The 17,198-nt window shown below is 34.7% G+C and overlaps 1 protein-coding gene across 1 annotated transcript; it reads left to right on the forward strand.

The window, feature by feature from the left end:
- The first annotated feature begins 188 nt into the window (after positions 1–188).
- On the forward strand, positions 189–17,198 carry LOC106063225 (anaphase-promoting complex subunit 2-like). Its single transcript, XM_056042207.1, has 14 exons — positions 189–398; positions 3,329–3,557; positions 4,231–5,150; positions 5,714–5,831; positions 6,016–6,073; positions 6,375–6,507; positions 8,687–8,969; positions 10,446–10,563; positions 11,561–11,733; positions 11,864–12,150; positions 14,569–14,731; positions 15,300–15,395; positions 16,144–16,373; positions 16,595–17,198. The coding sequence occupies exons 1-14, from the start codon at positions 336–338 to the stop codon at positions 16,796–16,798; spliced, it is 3,075 nt and encodes a 1,024-aa protein (XP_055898182.1). The 5' UTR covers positions 189–335; the 3' UTR covers positions 16,799–17,198.

Here is a 17,198-nt window from a genome sequence, read left to right on the forward strand (position 1 = left end):
TATTGTAAACACCTTGAATATATCTAAATAATTTAGTAAACAAAATCAGTAGTTTAATACTTGATATTTGGTGTAACCGAAAGGTGGAATATAAAAAAAAATGTTTTTGAGGGAAAGGGAGGGAGAGGGGGGGGGGGGACAAAAGAAAAACAAAACAGCAATCATACTTTTTAATGAAATAAGAAAACATCACTCGATCTGAACAGATTTTAAATAATTGAACGACTCGATCTAGAATAACTTAGACTTAGACTAGACGTCTTAGAAATATAGATCTATAATCTATATAGATCTAGATCTATAGATTATAGATCTAGATCTATAAACAATTAAACATGGATATGATGGATATTTCTCGATCTTGGAACTTTTTAGAAAATATTTTAACCGCTAGTTCGGTAAGTCATGATAAAAAAAATTAAAATCATGATTGATGTCATGATGATCATTCTTCTATCTAGATTAATCTAGATCTAGATCTAGATCTAGGACTTCTACTAGTTAGATCTAGATTTTAGTCATCAAATCTAGTTCTAGATCTACTACTAGTACTGAGTACTACTTAGACTACTACTGGTAACTACTGTCTACTAGTCTAGAGTTTAACTAGAGTAGAGTGACTAAGAGTGACTACACCTATTTAATTTAATAAAATAAAAATACTACCAAATAATTTCCCGCAAATACTCAAATATACAATATAGAGTTATAGTGTTATAGACCATACTAGTCAATACTAATTAGTAATTTATACTATACCTAGTAAGTAATACTAGTATAGTAGTACATACATATATTAAACATAAATGAATAACAGCACCAGGGACTAAGTTTTTTTAAGAGAGAAAGTAGTGAATTAAAATGCTACGAAAATAAGGGCATGCACCGACTGAGGCTCGAACCTGTGACTCCGGATTCGACACCACCGCCTAGCGATAATGCACCAAGCGAAACTAACCTCTAGAGCATCGGAATGTCCCTGGTGCTGTTATTCATTTATGTTTAATATATGTATGTATCATTTGTTTCAGCATCTAGCTTCAACTACATAGTATAGTAGTAATACTTGAATTATTTAAGTTTACTACTCAACCTAGGACTAGGTCACTAGGAGAGCTACTTTGACTTTGACAAAAAATTAAAAAATAAATATATAATAAGAACAGAAACTATCTAGTTATGTAGACTGTAGAGCTTGCTGAGAGGTTTACAATGATACCAATTTATTTATATTTCTATGTTATATAAAAATATAGGATAGGAGCAAAATTATGCTGTTTTATATACCATGTGTAGAAAAATAGACTCTATAGAAAATGTCCAAAAAAAACTGTGATTGAAAGATTGAATTTTCGTCTTTATCTCATCATAAGGCCTTCAGTGTTAGAGGCGGGCAATCCTGTTAGCGTGACACATATTACGATATATACATAGTCTACTTTTACAGCACAGGGCCCCGCATTTGACATTCGCCCAGGGCCCCTCGCACTGCTCAGGCGGCCTCTGAGTTCATACTACTTAGTTATTAGTAATACTAGATGAGTGAGTATATTTAAATAATCTAATGATAATGTAGTATTTAAAATGAATACTAACTAAAAGTCCAGTCCAAGTAAAGTTAAAAGTATATTATAATTATCTACTAATCTAGATCTAAGTCTAGTAAAAAAAATCTAGAGATCTAAAATCTCTAGAATCTTGAATCTAATTTCTAAAGAAATATTATGAAACTTTAAAAAAAAACAAAAAACTTTTTTATTTTAATTAATTAATTAAAACATCATTCTAATCTAGAATCTATTTTTTCTAGTTAGGGCTGGATTTAGTATATATATATATATATATATATAGTACTATAGTCTAGTGACAATATCTAGATTAGATCTATAGATCTATTATAATTTATAGTAGTATAAGACTAGCCTTATTTATGTTTTTAAATTTTAATATGTACTAGATAGAGATCTACTGTACTCAGATTTATCCCAGAGATTATTAGGAACAAGAAAATAAAAATGATGCTACTAGATCTAGTCACCCAGTGTGTTAGTGCTGTTAGCAAGCGGAAATATATTCTGTAGACATAGATTTTCATTACTTTAAAGTTTTAAAGTCACAAACTAGATTCTACTAGTGCATATATGTGTTAGTAATTAAGTTATTCCTCACCAACAATTTAAAAGTGAAACAGTTTGCTCTTTTCATGCAACCTGCTTCTAGAAATGTTACCGTTCCATCGCTTTGTCCTTTTGAGTATTTGCTGAACCTTGCTGAAGATCTTTGCTAATGTCTGAACTTGGGACCTATTATATTCAAATTGTAGAAACTTCTTTGGACAAACTTTTGACCAATAGCCAGTTGACAGAGTTTTAAAGGGGACATCGGTATTGGAGGTGAAAAGCTGATATGTGTCAATAGTTTTAAATACCTCAAACTTATTGTTTCAGATGAAGGAACCGAACTGGAATTACTGGTCAGAATTGCATAGTCTACCATTGCCTGTCCTAACTATGAACAAGTGACGACAATATCATCTATCTTGCATCATTCACAACCCATCGCTAAATGCTTCCCACCGTCACCATAGAAACACAAACTCCATAACATCATCGACACTAAAATCAAACTGATGCATTCCTTGGTCATGGCCACATTTATATGCTTACGAATCTTGGATACTAACTGCAGAAATAGAAAGGAGGATCCTAACAGTGGAATTGAGATGCTATGGAAGGATCATAGGCATCACACAAAGACGACATCACAAACAAAGAAATGAGAAACAGGATCACTGTGTCAATCTGGCCCCATGACGACCTGCTAACTATTGTTGAAAAATGCAAATTCAAACTTTATGACCCAATTACAAGATCCTCAGGTATCACAGAGAGAAGTACCAGGAAAAAGAAGAAGAGGCAGACAGAAAACAATGGAAGACCAAATGTTTAAGAATGGACGAGCCTATCACTGAAGGACAAATTCTAGCCGAGGTAAAAGAGAGAGAGGAATGGAGGAAGATAGTCGACAGATCATCTGTGGTGCCCCAACAGTCCAGCAGACTAAAGGATAGGTGAAGATGTTGGCTATACAAATTTCTGACACATATAATATATTATGGGCACTATCACCTCAAAAAATCAATATCTAATGGAATGAAGCTTTGGGCCTACATTATGGGACAGCTAGAACCAACTCTATGTCTGGACTAAGTTTTAGTTTGGGAATCACTGTCAAAGATAAACTATAGTTTTATTTTATTTCCCTTTGTGGAATGCTACTTAGCTTTAAAGCTTATGTTGTTGTTGTTTTTTTTTCTATTTATAAATAGATTCTTCCAGAAATCAAATGGAGACAAGTTGCGATTACTCCAGAACTGAAAGAAGCAGTCCTATTTTTAAAAAACCCTGGCATGAATACCTTGCTGGAGGAATGGTTGATTGAAACAATATTTCAGGATCTCAGTAAGAGAGTCAGTTCAACTTTTTGGAAGTTGTGTTCCAAGTCTGATAACAAAACTGATGCTGATGTGCTTTTTGAAGCGTTTGGATTTCTATATGGTAAATTTAAAGCAAAGTTTCAATGCAATAATGTTTTCACTGTCTTATGTATATATTCTGTTCAGTCTGTGTCAATGTAATTATTTATTTTTAATCTCTGGCATTGAGAGAATGGGAAAAAAAAACACCAACTCATTAAGTATTTCAAGTCCTTGTGGACTTCTAAAGCACTGTTCAGCATGGAAAACCAACTCCTAGATACCCCCCCCCCCCCCCCCCCACTGGTCCACAAAAGAGATTGGACCAAAAGCGCTCTGAGCATGCTATAAGCATGAAAGTAGTGCTATATAAAAGCTATAATAATAATAATGTTCAGTCAGATTGAATGTTCCTATTCTACAGTTAATGTAAATGTAATTTGGTCCAAATCACACTAAACTAGGTTAATTAAAATAATATAAAAACTCCTAACCACCTTTTTTTTATCATGTTTAATGGCAGCTATATGGTGTCATTTAAGATCTTATCAACAGTAAACTGTATTATAAAGAAAAAAAATTATTTAAGTAAAACTAAAATCTATTTTTCTTTTATAAATGTTACAAATCTTTTTTGAGGCATTACTTTAGACTATATATATATATATATATATATGTTTTCTTGTCTCTATTCTCTTCTCTTAGTTTTCTTTTTATATGATCTATTATCCAATTTTTTTTGTCTATGTTCCCAGGTGTGTTTAAAGACTATTACTTGGTTTCCCTACTAAGATTGCAATGGTTACAAAGTCTTTCCTTGCTGGCTCCTGTGTCTGGCCAATCAGCATTAGCTTCAGCATTCACTCCTGTGAAAGGGAACTACACTTTCCCTAAAGGTGTGCGCTTTGGGAATCTAGATAAACAGAAATCTCTGACCTCTTCATTGGTGGGGCTCAAGTCTGACCGCACTAGCAAGATAGAGACAGGTCATCTGAGTGTCACCTTCGAAAAAGGTACCAAGGGGGAGGAGATGGAGTTAGAGTCCAGGGATGATGGTGAAGATGCAAGTATTATCCAAACAAAACTCTGTGCCGCTGCCAATGATAAGAAGCTTAGCACGTCAATGGTAGTTTCATATTGTGAAGACAGCAGTATTTTAGGTGACTCTATGCAGGATACAACTCAAGGTTCATTAAATCCAGCTTTAAATTTTTCTAACAGCCGGATCAGCAATATCATAGAAGAGGAGGAAGAAGAATCATTTATACGCTCTCCAATTGGTGGTAGTAAGAAACTGTATGCCTCACATGTAAACAGTAGAAAGGATCTCCATCTCCTCTGTATGGCCAAGACAACACCCGTCACCGACATCCGAACACATTCAGACCGAGTCGCAGTTCATCTCCCCAGCATCACATCCACCCCCGGAGAAATATTAACTCAAACGCCTGGCAACATCACACCTATCTCTTTTCAATGCACGCCAGAAGAACAGTTGAAAGGTCAATTGCTCCAGGGAATGTCCATAAGCGTAGACCCGGTAACTTCATTAGTTACCGGAGTATGTGAGGTGCTACCAGACGCCTCTGAAGTGTTCGGTATTTGTCTAACTAACAGACCAAGTCAGTGGCAGGCTAATGATAGAACAAAGCTTTTTTTTGCTACTCAAGCCAGAGTAAGTACTTGTATATTAAAAACTTTGCTTTTGAATATATTTAATGGTTATTTAATCTTCCTAATGCTTGTACATATATTGAAGACAAATGAATCAAAATTTACTTCAACCATAGCATTTTACAAAAAAAATAGTTACTTTTTTATGTCAAGACTTTTCTTTTTCCTAATTTAGCTGTTATTTGCACACTATCAACATATTGCTTGACAAATACAAAGTCTCACTACTTGTGGAGGCGTGGTTGTTGAGTGGTAAAGCACTCAGCTTCCAAACCAAGGGTTCCTGGTTCAAATCCTGGTGAAGACTGGTATTTTGACTTTCAGGATTTTAGGGTGCCTCTGAGTCCACCCAGTTCTAATGGGTACCTGACATTAGTTGGGGAAAAGTGAACCAGCAGCTTGGATGTTAAAAAATACTAGCCGTTTGTGAGCATGAATTAAGGGTGAATATATAACTTAATACTGTAACTCTCCATTTTTGTAGATCAGCTAATCACTGCTCTTGGAAGCTCGCTTTTTTCTACGTGCTCTCCACATTAATCTTTTGTCTTGACTTGTTCTTAGGTTCAACTTATGATCAAATCTGTTTTGTTCTACACATTCCCACAACACTTTAGAAATGTTGTGAAAAACTTCTATTCTGAGGCTTTTGACATTCACCGAAATCAAACTGATGAATCAGGTAAATTATTGACTTGAGGTGGATTCAGTATAATAGTTATCTTAATGTTTGTACTTTTTTTTTTTTCTCTTGTCATTCATATCTTATTAAAGTTTGAATATTCTCTTCCCCTAAAATGTGATCAGTAGAACTTAGTAATTGTGTTTTTTTTCATCCTTGGGTTTTAAAATGTATTTGTTTATAGGTTCTCTTGCAGATGTGGAAGAAAGTCAGAAAAAATTTGATGATATCAACAAAAAATTGTGAGTTTTTTTTTTCTTTTACAAATAATTTTTTTTTACTTTCCACTAACAAGTAACACTGACATAAATTTTGAAATTGCAAAAATTTTTCTCGTTTAATTAAAAAATGTATTTTGATGTTATGTAAATGTTTAATAATAATAATAATAATCTTTATTGTCCGTACGGAAATTTGTCTTTGAATTTGTGCATTACACCAACTTTTGTTTACTTTTCTTAGCAAATATATTCAAATGTTTTTCACTATTAATTTTTTTTTTTTTGGCTTGAAAAAAGTATATTATGTGCCTTTCATCTGTAGGGATGAGCTAGGTCTAATGGAACTCATATCTGGGTCAGCAGTGACAGACATCGTCCACTGCCAGATTGAGAAACACATTGAGGACAGCTGTAAAGGAAACTTTGATACGTCACACATTGCTGACTTGGAAGAGGTTTGTTTAGTAGCTTTTTGTTGACGTATTTTTTGTATAGCTGGACTTTCTTGTAACGACTTTATTCACAGAGTTTGTATTGAAGAGGCTCAGAGTTTGTATTGAAGTGGCTCACAGTGTTTGTATTGAAGTGGCTCACAGTGTTTGTATTGAAGTGGCTCACAGTGTTTGTATTGAAGTGGCTCACAGTGTTTCTATTGAAGTGGCTCACAGTGTTTGTATTGAAGTGGCTCACAGTGTTTCTATTGAAGTGGCTCACAGAGTTTGTATTTAAGTGGCTCACAGTGTTTGTATTGAAGTGGCTCACAGAGTTTGTATTGAAATGACTCAGAGTTTGTATTGAAGTGGCTCACAGTGTTTGTATGGCTCACAGAATTTGTATTGAAGTGTCTCACAGAGTTTGTATTGAAATGACTCACAGAGTTTGTATTGAAATGACTCACAGAGTTTGTATTGAAGTGGCTCACAGTGTTTCTATTGAAGTGGCTCACAGTGTTTGTATTGAAGTGGCTCACAGTGTTTCTATTGAAGTGGCTCACAGAGTTTCTATTTAAGTGGCTCACAGTGTTTGTATTGAAGTGGCTCACAGTGTTTGTATGGCTCACAGAATTTGTATTGAAGTGTCTCACAGAGTTTGCATTGAAGTGGCTCACAGAGTTTGTATTGAAATGACTCACAGAGTTTGTATTGAAATGACTCACAGAGTTTGTATTGAAGTGGCTCACAGTGTTTGTATTGAAGTGGCTCACAGTGTTTCTATTGAAGTGGCTCACAGAGTTTGTATTGAAGTGGCTCACAGTGTTTGTATTGAAGTGGCTCACAGAGTTTGTATTGAAGTGGCTCACAGTGTTTGTATGGCTCACAGAATTTGTATTGAAGTGTCTCACAGAGTTTGCATTGAAGTGGCTCACAGAGTTTGTATTGAAATGACTCACAGAGTTTGTATTGAAGTGGCTCACAGAGTTTGTATTGAAGTGGCTCACAGTGTTTGTATTGAAGTGGCTCACAGAGTTTGTATTGAAGTGGCTCACAGTGTTTGTATGGCTCACAGAATTTGTATTGAAGTGTCTCACAGAGTTTGCATTGAAGTGGCTCACAGAGTTTGTATTGAAATGACTCACAGAGTTTGTATTGAAATGACTCACAGAGTTTGTATTGAAGTGGCTCACAGTGTTTGTATTGAAGTGGCTCACAGTGTTTGTATTGAAGTGGCTCACAGTGTTTGTATTGAAGTGGCTCACAGTGTTTCTATTGAAGTGGCTTACTTGGTGAAGAATAAAAAACAAATGGCATTATTACTATAAGACTATACAGAAGATTCTATATTTCTATCTAAAGCTAAGCCTGGCTACATGGAATTTCTGATACTTCCCCTTTTATAAATACAACACTTCGAAATCCTTAATAGAAAAAAACAGTGATTCTGTGTTGAGGCTCAGAATTTTCTACTTCACCAAGTGTTTCAGAATTCTTTCTTAACAACGTCCATTTCTCAAGGATATCTCAGGGATATCTCTAGGATATCTATACATTTTTTAGACTAGTCAAAGGCAGTTGGCACGATCCATTGTCCGCTATAGTTAACTTAAAAAGTTGAACCTAACTTTCCTCACATTTCATGTCTTTTCTGTTTCTATGTTAAGAAGCCAATTTGGTGAATGAATGATGCAAGACATCAATGTTCAAGTGCTGGTGTTATAATTGATTGGTAATGAAAATATCTGTATGGATATGTGTACACAATCTGTTTTGTTAACGTGGCTCTTGCTAGTCTGACACTTTATAACCCTACACACTCAGTTATCGTACGTACAATCAGGTAATTGATCTAGACTGTAGTACCTATATTTTTTTAATTTAGCAAGATTTTAATTGCAATTTAGTACAGTATGTGAAAGCTGAAATCAAATGTTATGTATTTTTTAGATCAATACCTTTTTTCTTTTTTGTCTAATGTTTTTTTACACTCTTGAAATCTAAAAGAATACTTTATTGCATCATAAATAGACTTCTCTTGACATATACAGTTAAATTCTTTGAAGTACAGCCAACTTCAGGTAATCTTATGCTTTCAGTAATTAGACACCCCTCTGATTCCTTAACTGTCAGACTATCAAGAGTCAGTTGTACTTAAAATATAATTTTTTAGTATTTTTTATCTGCAAACATTTTTTTGCAGTGGTTGGATCAGCATGTTTTGGGTTGGTTGAATCACATCTACGCCTGCAAGCAGACGGCATCCCAGCTGGCCAGTGTGGTTGCATTCCGAGACAGACTACGCCACTTCATCTATGAAACGTATGCCAAATCTTTGATTGGCCAGTTTTTTGATATTATCATTGACTACCCCGACTCCAAGCCTGCTATTCAAGATCTCACAGCATGTTTGGAGAAGACAGATTTGAGGTCTGAGCTCGTGTGCACACTGAAACATGCATTGGAGAATAGACTTTTACATCCTGGTGAGTAGTAGCTTTCAGCCTGTGAAATATGTGCAGTGTAGTATATGAAAAAATGTATATTTATTAAGCTTTTCTTTATAAAACTGCAAACATGTACAGTAGATAGTGTTCTAATTCTAGAAGTATTACAAAATGTTTTTAAAAGATGGTCGCCTTGTAAAATGCAGGATTACTGGGATACAAATAGTTTAGTTGTCTCTCTTCTGTAGGTCAGCCAAACGTCATATGCTCATAGAAGATTGTTGATAATCTGGATTTAGAAATACGCTTCAATTTTATGCATTAATTCTGGCATGTAGTCGGCCTAAAGAATACTGGTAGATCCAGCTGTTGGAGTTGGTAATGGAAGTTGCCTCCCATTCCTCCAGACCATTTTTCAATAAAGTTAATCACCTTTTACAGGCCAACTATTATTTTTTTAATTCTTTTAAAACTGTTTTAAATAGCTTGTAATTTTATTAATTAAAGAGCCTATAGTTCAGCAGCAAAAAGTTGGCTAGAAGAAGAAAAAGAAAATAGCTAATAAACCAGAAGAGTTCTTGTTTTAAAAATAGTTTTTACACATCAGAAGAGTTCTTGTTTCAAAATAGTTTTTACACATCAGAAGAGTTCTTGTTTTAAAAAAGTTTTTACACATCAGAAGAGTTCTTGTTTCAAAATAGTTTTTGCACATCAGAAGAGTTCTTGTTTTAAAATAGTTTTTACACATCAGAAGAGTTCTTGTTTCAAAATAGTTTTTGCACATCAGAAGAGTTCTTGTTTTAAAATAGTTTTTACACATCAGAAGAGTTCCTGTTTTAAAATAGTTTTTACACATCAGAACAGTTCTTATTTTAAAATAGTTTTACACATCAGAAGAGTTCCTGTTTTAAAATAGTTTTTACACAACAGAAGAGTTCCTGTTTCAAAATAGTTTTTGCACATCAGAAGAGTTCTTGTTTCAAAATAGTTTTTGCACATCAGAAGAGTTCTTGTTTCAAAATAGTTTTTACACATCAGAAGAGTTCCTGTTTTAAAATAGTTTTTACACAACAGAAGAGTTCCTGTTTCAAAATAGTTTTTGCACATCAGAAGAGTTCTTGTTTCAAAATAGTTTTTACACATCAGAAGAGTTCTTGTTTCAAAATAGTTTTTACACATCAGAAGAGTTCTTGTTTCAAAATAGTTTTTACACATCAGAAAAGTTCTTGTTTCAAAATAGTTTTCACACATCAGAAGAGTTCTTGTTTTAAAATAGTTTTTACACATCAGCAGAGTTCCAGTTTTAAAATAGTTTTCACACATTAGAAGGTTTCTTGTTTTAAAATAGTTTTTATACATCAGAACAGTTCTTATTTTAAAATAGTTTTACACATCAGAAGAGTTCCTGTTTTAAAATAGTTTTTACACAACAGAACAATTCTTTTCAACTTTCTCATTCAAATTTTTTTTATACTTGGTATTCAATTCAATCAAAACTCTGGTCCATTTCACTAGGTGTGAACACAGCAGATATACTGACAGCTTATATAGCAGCCATCAAGTCTCTGAGACTCTTAGAACCAGCTGGAGTAATCCTTGAACTGGTTTGTGAACCTGTTGGCAGATATTTGAGGTAAGTCTTTGACTGTCAAGTTTCTTCTCAAAAATGGACTTTTTGTAGTATAAAAACCTTTATTATTTGGTAAAGTTACGCTCATTTTTAAACCTAATTATTTTTTATTTTTATTTGTAATATTAAATATATTTTATAATAATTTTGTCAAATAATATGATGTACAAAAATAATTTGAAAAGATGTTTGTGTGTTTGAATTCTAAAGTAGATTTTCACACCACACAATGACAAAGTGAGGTTCAAGTTCAAGACATCTATGAAAAATTGACATTGAAACTTGTTGTTTTAGTGTTAACTCATGAAAAAAACAACTACATTTTTCTCACGGCCATTTTGTTTACAAAGTTTTGCAAAGACAAAAGTGAATAGTGGGAAGCGTGGTCGAGAGGCTAAGTGCGCTTGAACTTGGCTTGTCTTGGCTACCTAGAAGGGGGTTTGAGGTTGACACCTGACTCAGATTTGTGTTTACTGAGCGCCTAAAGGCAGCACGGAAAACCAACTCCTAGATACCCCCTCCCCCCCACTGGTCCAAAAATGAGATTGGACCAAAAGTGCTCTGAGCATGCTATAAGCATGAAAGTAGCGCTATATAAAAGCTATAATAATAATAGTCTGATTTCAGCTTTTTCATCCATTTCTTATTTTCACCTTTTAGTTTCATATTTAACTACTTATATTTTTTAAAATGTTTATTTTCAATACTATTTTTACTTTGAAGGACTGTAGACAATTATTGAAAGTTATATTTTAGAAGATTATTATTACAAAATTTCTATTCTATGCAAAATATTTTTCTTTTAATAGGAAATCTCTTATAGCTCATTTTGTAAAATATATTTTCTATTTATCACTTATTATCACCAGCAGACATTTGGTTTGTCTGCATCAGACGTTGTAAAAATATTTTGGTCACATCTGGTTCTGCATGTTCGTGTGAAACATCGCACTCAGTAATATTTGGACATGGCTGTTATTAACTTATCTTATTACAACAGGTCAAGAGAAGACACTGTGCGCTGTATTGTGGCCAGCTTGACCGATGAAGGTCACAATGAACTCATTAGCGAGCTGGTCAACACCAAACCAGTTGGGGAAGAGAACCAGCAAGAAGATGGCAACATGGTGGGCTGGGAGAGCTGGACACCGGACCCAGTAGATGCTGACCCATGTAAGTCTTTTGTTAAAGAATCATTACCATAAGAATACTGTATTTAATAATATTTATGATAGATCCACTATATGAAGCTTACATGATCCATCACTTGTTGTTTTATATTTGAACTTTCTAATATGTCCAGCCACTGTGTCCAAAAATAGAAGATCGGCTGACATACTATCCACTCTGGTCAACATCTACGGCAGCAAGGAGCTATTTGTTAATGAGTACAGGGCCCTGCTCGCAGACCGTATTCTGATGCAGTACAACTATGATGTTGAGAGAGAGCTGCGGTATCTGGAACTACTCAAGCTAAGGTTTGGTGAGGCACAGCTACATTTCTGCGAAGTCATGTTGAGAGATGTGACAGAGTCTCGACGTGTGAATGCCAGAATTCAAGATGCCAGGAAAAACACAGAAAAACATGAAGTTAGTTCTATGACATAGTTAAATTGTTTACTTGTGTCTAGATAGTCAATAGGAAAGATTACAAGATAAGCAAATAGACATTCCTTTGACATGCCTTGAACCAGATCTGGTTCACCATAAGTTTCAACGTGATAAATTCATATGATCCGCATTTTTGGACATGTGGCGGAACCACTCCCTAAAGTACATTCTGAAACACAAGAGAAAATTTAATTGCTTATTACTTGTTTTCTACAACTGTACGCAAAGCATTAATGTTTCCTGTTGTCAAAAAAATGTTTCCAATTTAAATCCTACAACAAACAGTTTTAAGACGTTTTGACCAAGCCACATTGCTGCATTGGCACGTAAAGAGTGACTGACACATTTTGTATTTAAAGAATGCAAACGTTTAATGGATGTTATTGTCTGACTAAGGCCTTAAGCATGCCAGACAGTTCCAAAGAAGTGGCATTAGGTCCTAAAATTAAGGAGTGTTTTTTTGTGTGTGCTCATTTTTTAAAGTTAAAATATTTTTAAAATGAAGCTTTTAATGTGTAGCTTTTTAGGTGTGTATGTGGTTGTTTTTTTTGTCTGTTGGCATTTGTTTTTATTCATACTTTTATTGTTTTTGCTATGTATTATTTTGACATGTGTCAGGGTCAAAAGTTGTTGGATGAAGACTGACATCCCATTGGTACATAAGAGCCTGAAGCTGTTGGACCAAATAACAACCGACCGTAGGGATGTCACCTTCATCTGGGTCCCCTCCCATGTTGGCATTGAGGGAAACGAAGCCGCAGACAGAGAAGCAAAGAGAGCCAGGAACCCAAATTCCCTACTCGGACCTGAGACAAAGTATTGCCTCTGCCACCTATCGAGAGTGGCACAACCAATGGGAGGCTGAGACTCACAGTAAACTCAGGCAGATTGTGGCGGATGTCAGGTGGCGGCCCACATCTAAGGGTCTGACAAGGCGTGGTAGCACGATCATGTCCAGACTTAGGATTGGCCACACCTACATCACGCACTCTTTTGTACTGAAGAGAGAGGAGTCCCCACTTTGTGAGTACTGTGACTCTCGCCTCACCATGGAACATATCCTCGTTAATTGCCCCAGATACCAGGATGTCAGGGCGAAATATTTTAGAGCCACTAATTTAAAAACACTATTTGATAATGTCGACCCTTGGAAGGTACTGGGCTTTATCCGGGAAGTGGGGCTATCTACGAAGATATGATTTATGAATTTGTGAACATGCACTATTTACATTAGATTTTTACCAAATATTTAAATTTTTACTACCTTTACTATTTTAACTTTGAATAGACCTTGATTTTAATGATATGATTGTATAGAATCTGGCCCTTGTTGTTTAGAGAGAGAGTAGTCCTTAAGGGACTGCAGGCACGACATGGCCTAAATTGTGCCGATGTGCCTCAAATCAAATGTTGTTGTTTTTTATACTTCTGTGAAGTTATCTCGCTCTTCAAAAAGTTCATTCACCTGTCTGGATCATTGAGATCAAGAAGTGATCTGTCAGCTTCTTACATTTCTCTGCGTCTAAAGGGCTCATCTTTTGCAAAGCCTAAGCATTCATTCCCATCATTCCTTTGTCTGCTGCCCTTCCTTTTTCCTGGTACTGTTCCTAACCTGCAATTCTTCAAGCTTAGAAATGGAAATAAAATTCAAGTCATGAAGTTGAGAAGTTATTAGATATTACTTACAGGGACCACATCTCAAATGAGGGTGTTGACAATAAGATTGAAATTATCAGACTACTGATGGCAATGTCTTCGATTCTGAAGATTAAGGATGAATGCAATGTTTCTCATGACTTCCCAAACCCAGTTGTGACCTGCATGTTTTCTTCCATTTCGTGCAAAATCATTATCAGCTGGTGGTCTATGTAAGTTTTCTTTCCGTCTTATGCACTCGTCTTCAATAATGGCTTTTCTTTGAGTCTCAAATGTTTGTACCGCAGTTTTTTTGACAGGTCTCCAACTGTTTTTTACAGCGGCATCCTGCTGCCAGGTACTTTCCTCTATACTAGATAGGGCAAAATGGTGCATGAGTTGATATTTATAGCACTTATGGGTGGGCATCTCTGTTAACTCAAACTCCGGTGGTTCAGTCATATCTTTGAGATTTAATTACTTGAATGAGAGCTATAGTTTACTAATTCAATTACATAGAAGAAAGGAGAAGGAATAATAACTAATGAAATGAAAATATGTTTGTGTTTTACTGCATTTAAGACAAGTCATTGTATCAACCTTGTTTTTGGTGACTGGATGACGAAGGGTAAACTATTTGTTAGTTCTTTTGTTGAGCTTGTGAAATGAATGTTGAAAATGTGCACAGATGCCAGAATGAATGTAATAGCAAGAGACATTGCGTCTATTTGTGAAATCCACATCCATCATTTAATGTTCCAGGATATAGAAATGAATGCCATGATCCTGTCTGCCCAATTCTGGCCAGCCTTCAGAGATGAAAAGATCACACTTCCACTCGAGCTGCAACAACATCTGGATAAATATACCAAGGCTTTTGAAATGCAGAAACAAAACAGGACGTTGCTATGGAAACCACATCTAGGTTGGTCATATATGCCGTTGTTTTGTACTCATCATTGTTATTTGCTTTTTTTTTTCTTCTTAATTTGTTTTGTTACTCTGACCAGCCCGACCTTAAATTTAAGTGCTTGAATCTTTTGAAAACCTTATACAAATGTGTTAAAAACCATTTATTCTTTGACAATAATGTTGTCTAATTATTATAGATCTTTTGTCTGGTAAAATTATTGGCATGAACCCCTAACTTTCTTGTCATTGGTTACCTTAGACAACCAAGGCTCATCTGGTAGTGCAGTGTTTCCTAAAGTGAGGTACGTGCACCCCCAGGTGAAGGGGAAGAATTTAGAGGGGGTACGCGTTGCACCTCATAAACTATGCAGATTTAAAAAAAATAGCCAGTTATTATGTTCTGTTAATAAATTAAAAATGGGGGGGGGGGGGGGGCGGTACTCAGCATTACAAAAATTATAAAAGGGGTACACATAGGTCAAAAGTTTGGGAAACACTGTGTTAGAACATTTCTTCTTTTGGCTATTGGTTGAACTAAAAATGACTGTGATGTACTATTGACTACAATTTTTTATTTGCAGGTTTAATGAATATTGAAATTGAACTGAAGGAAGAAACATTAAACTTTTCTGTGTCTCCCGTCCAAGCGGCCATAATTATGAAGTTCCAAAACAAAAGTAATGTTTGAAATTTTCTTTTAACTGTCCATCTATGTCAGTGTCAAACTATTCAGTGTCAGTCTATGTCAAATCTATGTCAGTGTCAATCTAAATCAGTGTTAAACTATGTCATTGTCAGTCAGTCTCAAAGTATACCAATGTTAACTATGTTAGTGTTGGGTTAGTCCAGGGCTAGTCATTTCATATCTGATGAACAGTTAACAAAGTTTTTAGCATGAAGTATTCATTTGTTCTATAGCTCTGAGTGATATCAGCTATTATTTCATTTATCTACTGTTCAATATCATTGTCTTTGTTAGTTGACTGCAAGGAATTGTCAGTGCGACATTAAACATTTTTATGTTTTGTTCAAATTTGACACAGTTAGATTTATTGAGAATATAGGCTTTTAAAAATATTATCTTGTTTAAATTTAGATCATTCATAAACTTTTCTTGTTCCAAAGTATTTAACCTCAGTAAAAATCAAACATTAAACTTGTTTGCTTTTCTAAATGTTAATAGTGTGTAGTGATGTTTTTGTCTGCTTGTGTATATCACATACATTCAAATATATAGTTAATATTTTCCCATAGCTTAAAAAAAAAACTTATCACTTAGAAGTTTATATTTCCCCATAACTTTTCTAATAACTCTAAATTTTAATAGTACTTAGTAAAGTTTTTGTTTCAGCTTGTGTTTATCAAATAGTTATATTGCCACTTAACTTGTAGAAAATTCTAACTCAAATTATACTTTTATATCAGCCAAGTGGAGTGTGGATGAGCTCAGTTCTGAATTAGAGATGACAGCATCTGTACTGCGACGCAAAATTGCATTTTGGCAAGGCCAAGGATTGCTCAGAGAGGTTCACCCCGATGTGTATCAACTGGTTGAGGAGAAGCGAGGTCGACCCAACGACTTAATCATGATTGACGAAGAGGAAATAGAATCAGCCATGGCATCGGCTCAGCAGCAAAAAGAAGAGGAGATGCAGGTCAGTGCTACAAATCACGCATGCTATATTTAGAAGTTAGTGACATAGTTTTAGACCGCTGCTATGAATAGTTAAAAAGACTGAAAATTTGTTTGGACATTTTTCTGCCATCTTTCGCAACTTTGCAATCAAAATACTTAACTTTATTCTTGATGTTTAATACTTAACTTTATTCTTGGTGGTTTTTTTTAAATATTATTGTTTGTTTTGTTTTTTTCTAGGTTTTCTGGACTTATATTCAGGGAATGTTGGCCAATTTAGATTGTTTAACGTTAGAAAGAATACACTCAATGCTACGAATGTTTGCCATGGAGGAGCCAAGCTCTTCCGAAATAACACAACAGGAACTCAAAACTTTTCTTGATAACAAGGTCAAAGATCAAGTTTTGATATTCTCTGGCGGAGTTTATAGACTTAATAAGTAGACACTCGCAGCATTATTTTTATAATATATTGTGGCATTTGAATTATTGTTAATTGTACAAATGTTAAATTAAACCAATTGTATATAAAAAAACATCTTTAAGTTTGATTCATTCAGTACAGTGAATCTTGTTGACAATACATATTAAAGGTACCCGTACTGAAGGGGAGGCTTGCATTATGTAATCTGATGCACAGGCTAAAGAAATGACAGTAATACATCTTTTATCTGATAAAAAAAAAATGTTAAAAATATATTGAGCCAATGTGTAAACATTACTCTAATAAACATGAAAAACAATAAAAACTAAATATGTAAGCAGCTTAACTATGACTCCTTCTGTCTCTTATAGACATTAGATGGGCTCAGATGAATCACCGATTAAAGTTGTTTTGCTGGAT

Source organism: Biomphalaria glabrata, chromosome 9 (genome assembly GCF_947242115.1).
Source record: "Biomphalaria glabrata chromosome 9, xgBioGlab47.1, whole genome shotgun sequence".
Lineage (NCBI taxonomy): Eukaryota > Metazoa > Mollusca > Gastropoda > Planorbidae > Biomphalaria > Biomphalaria glabrata.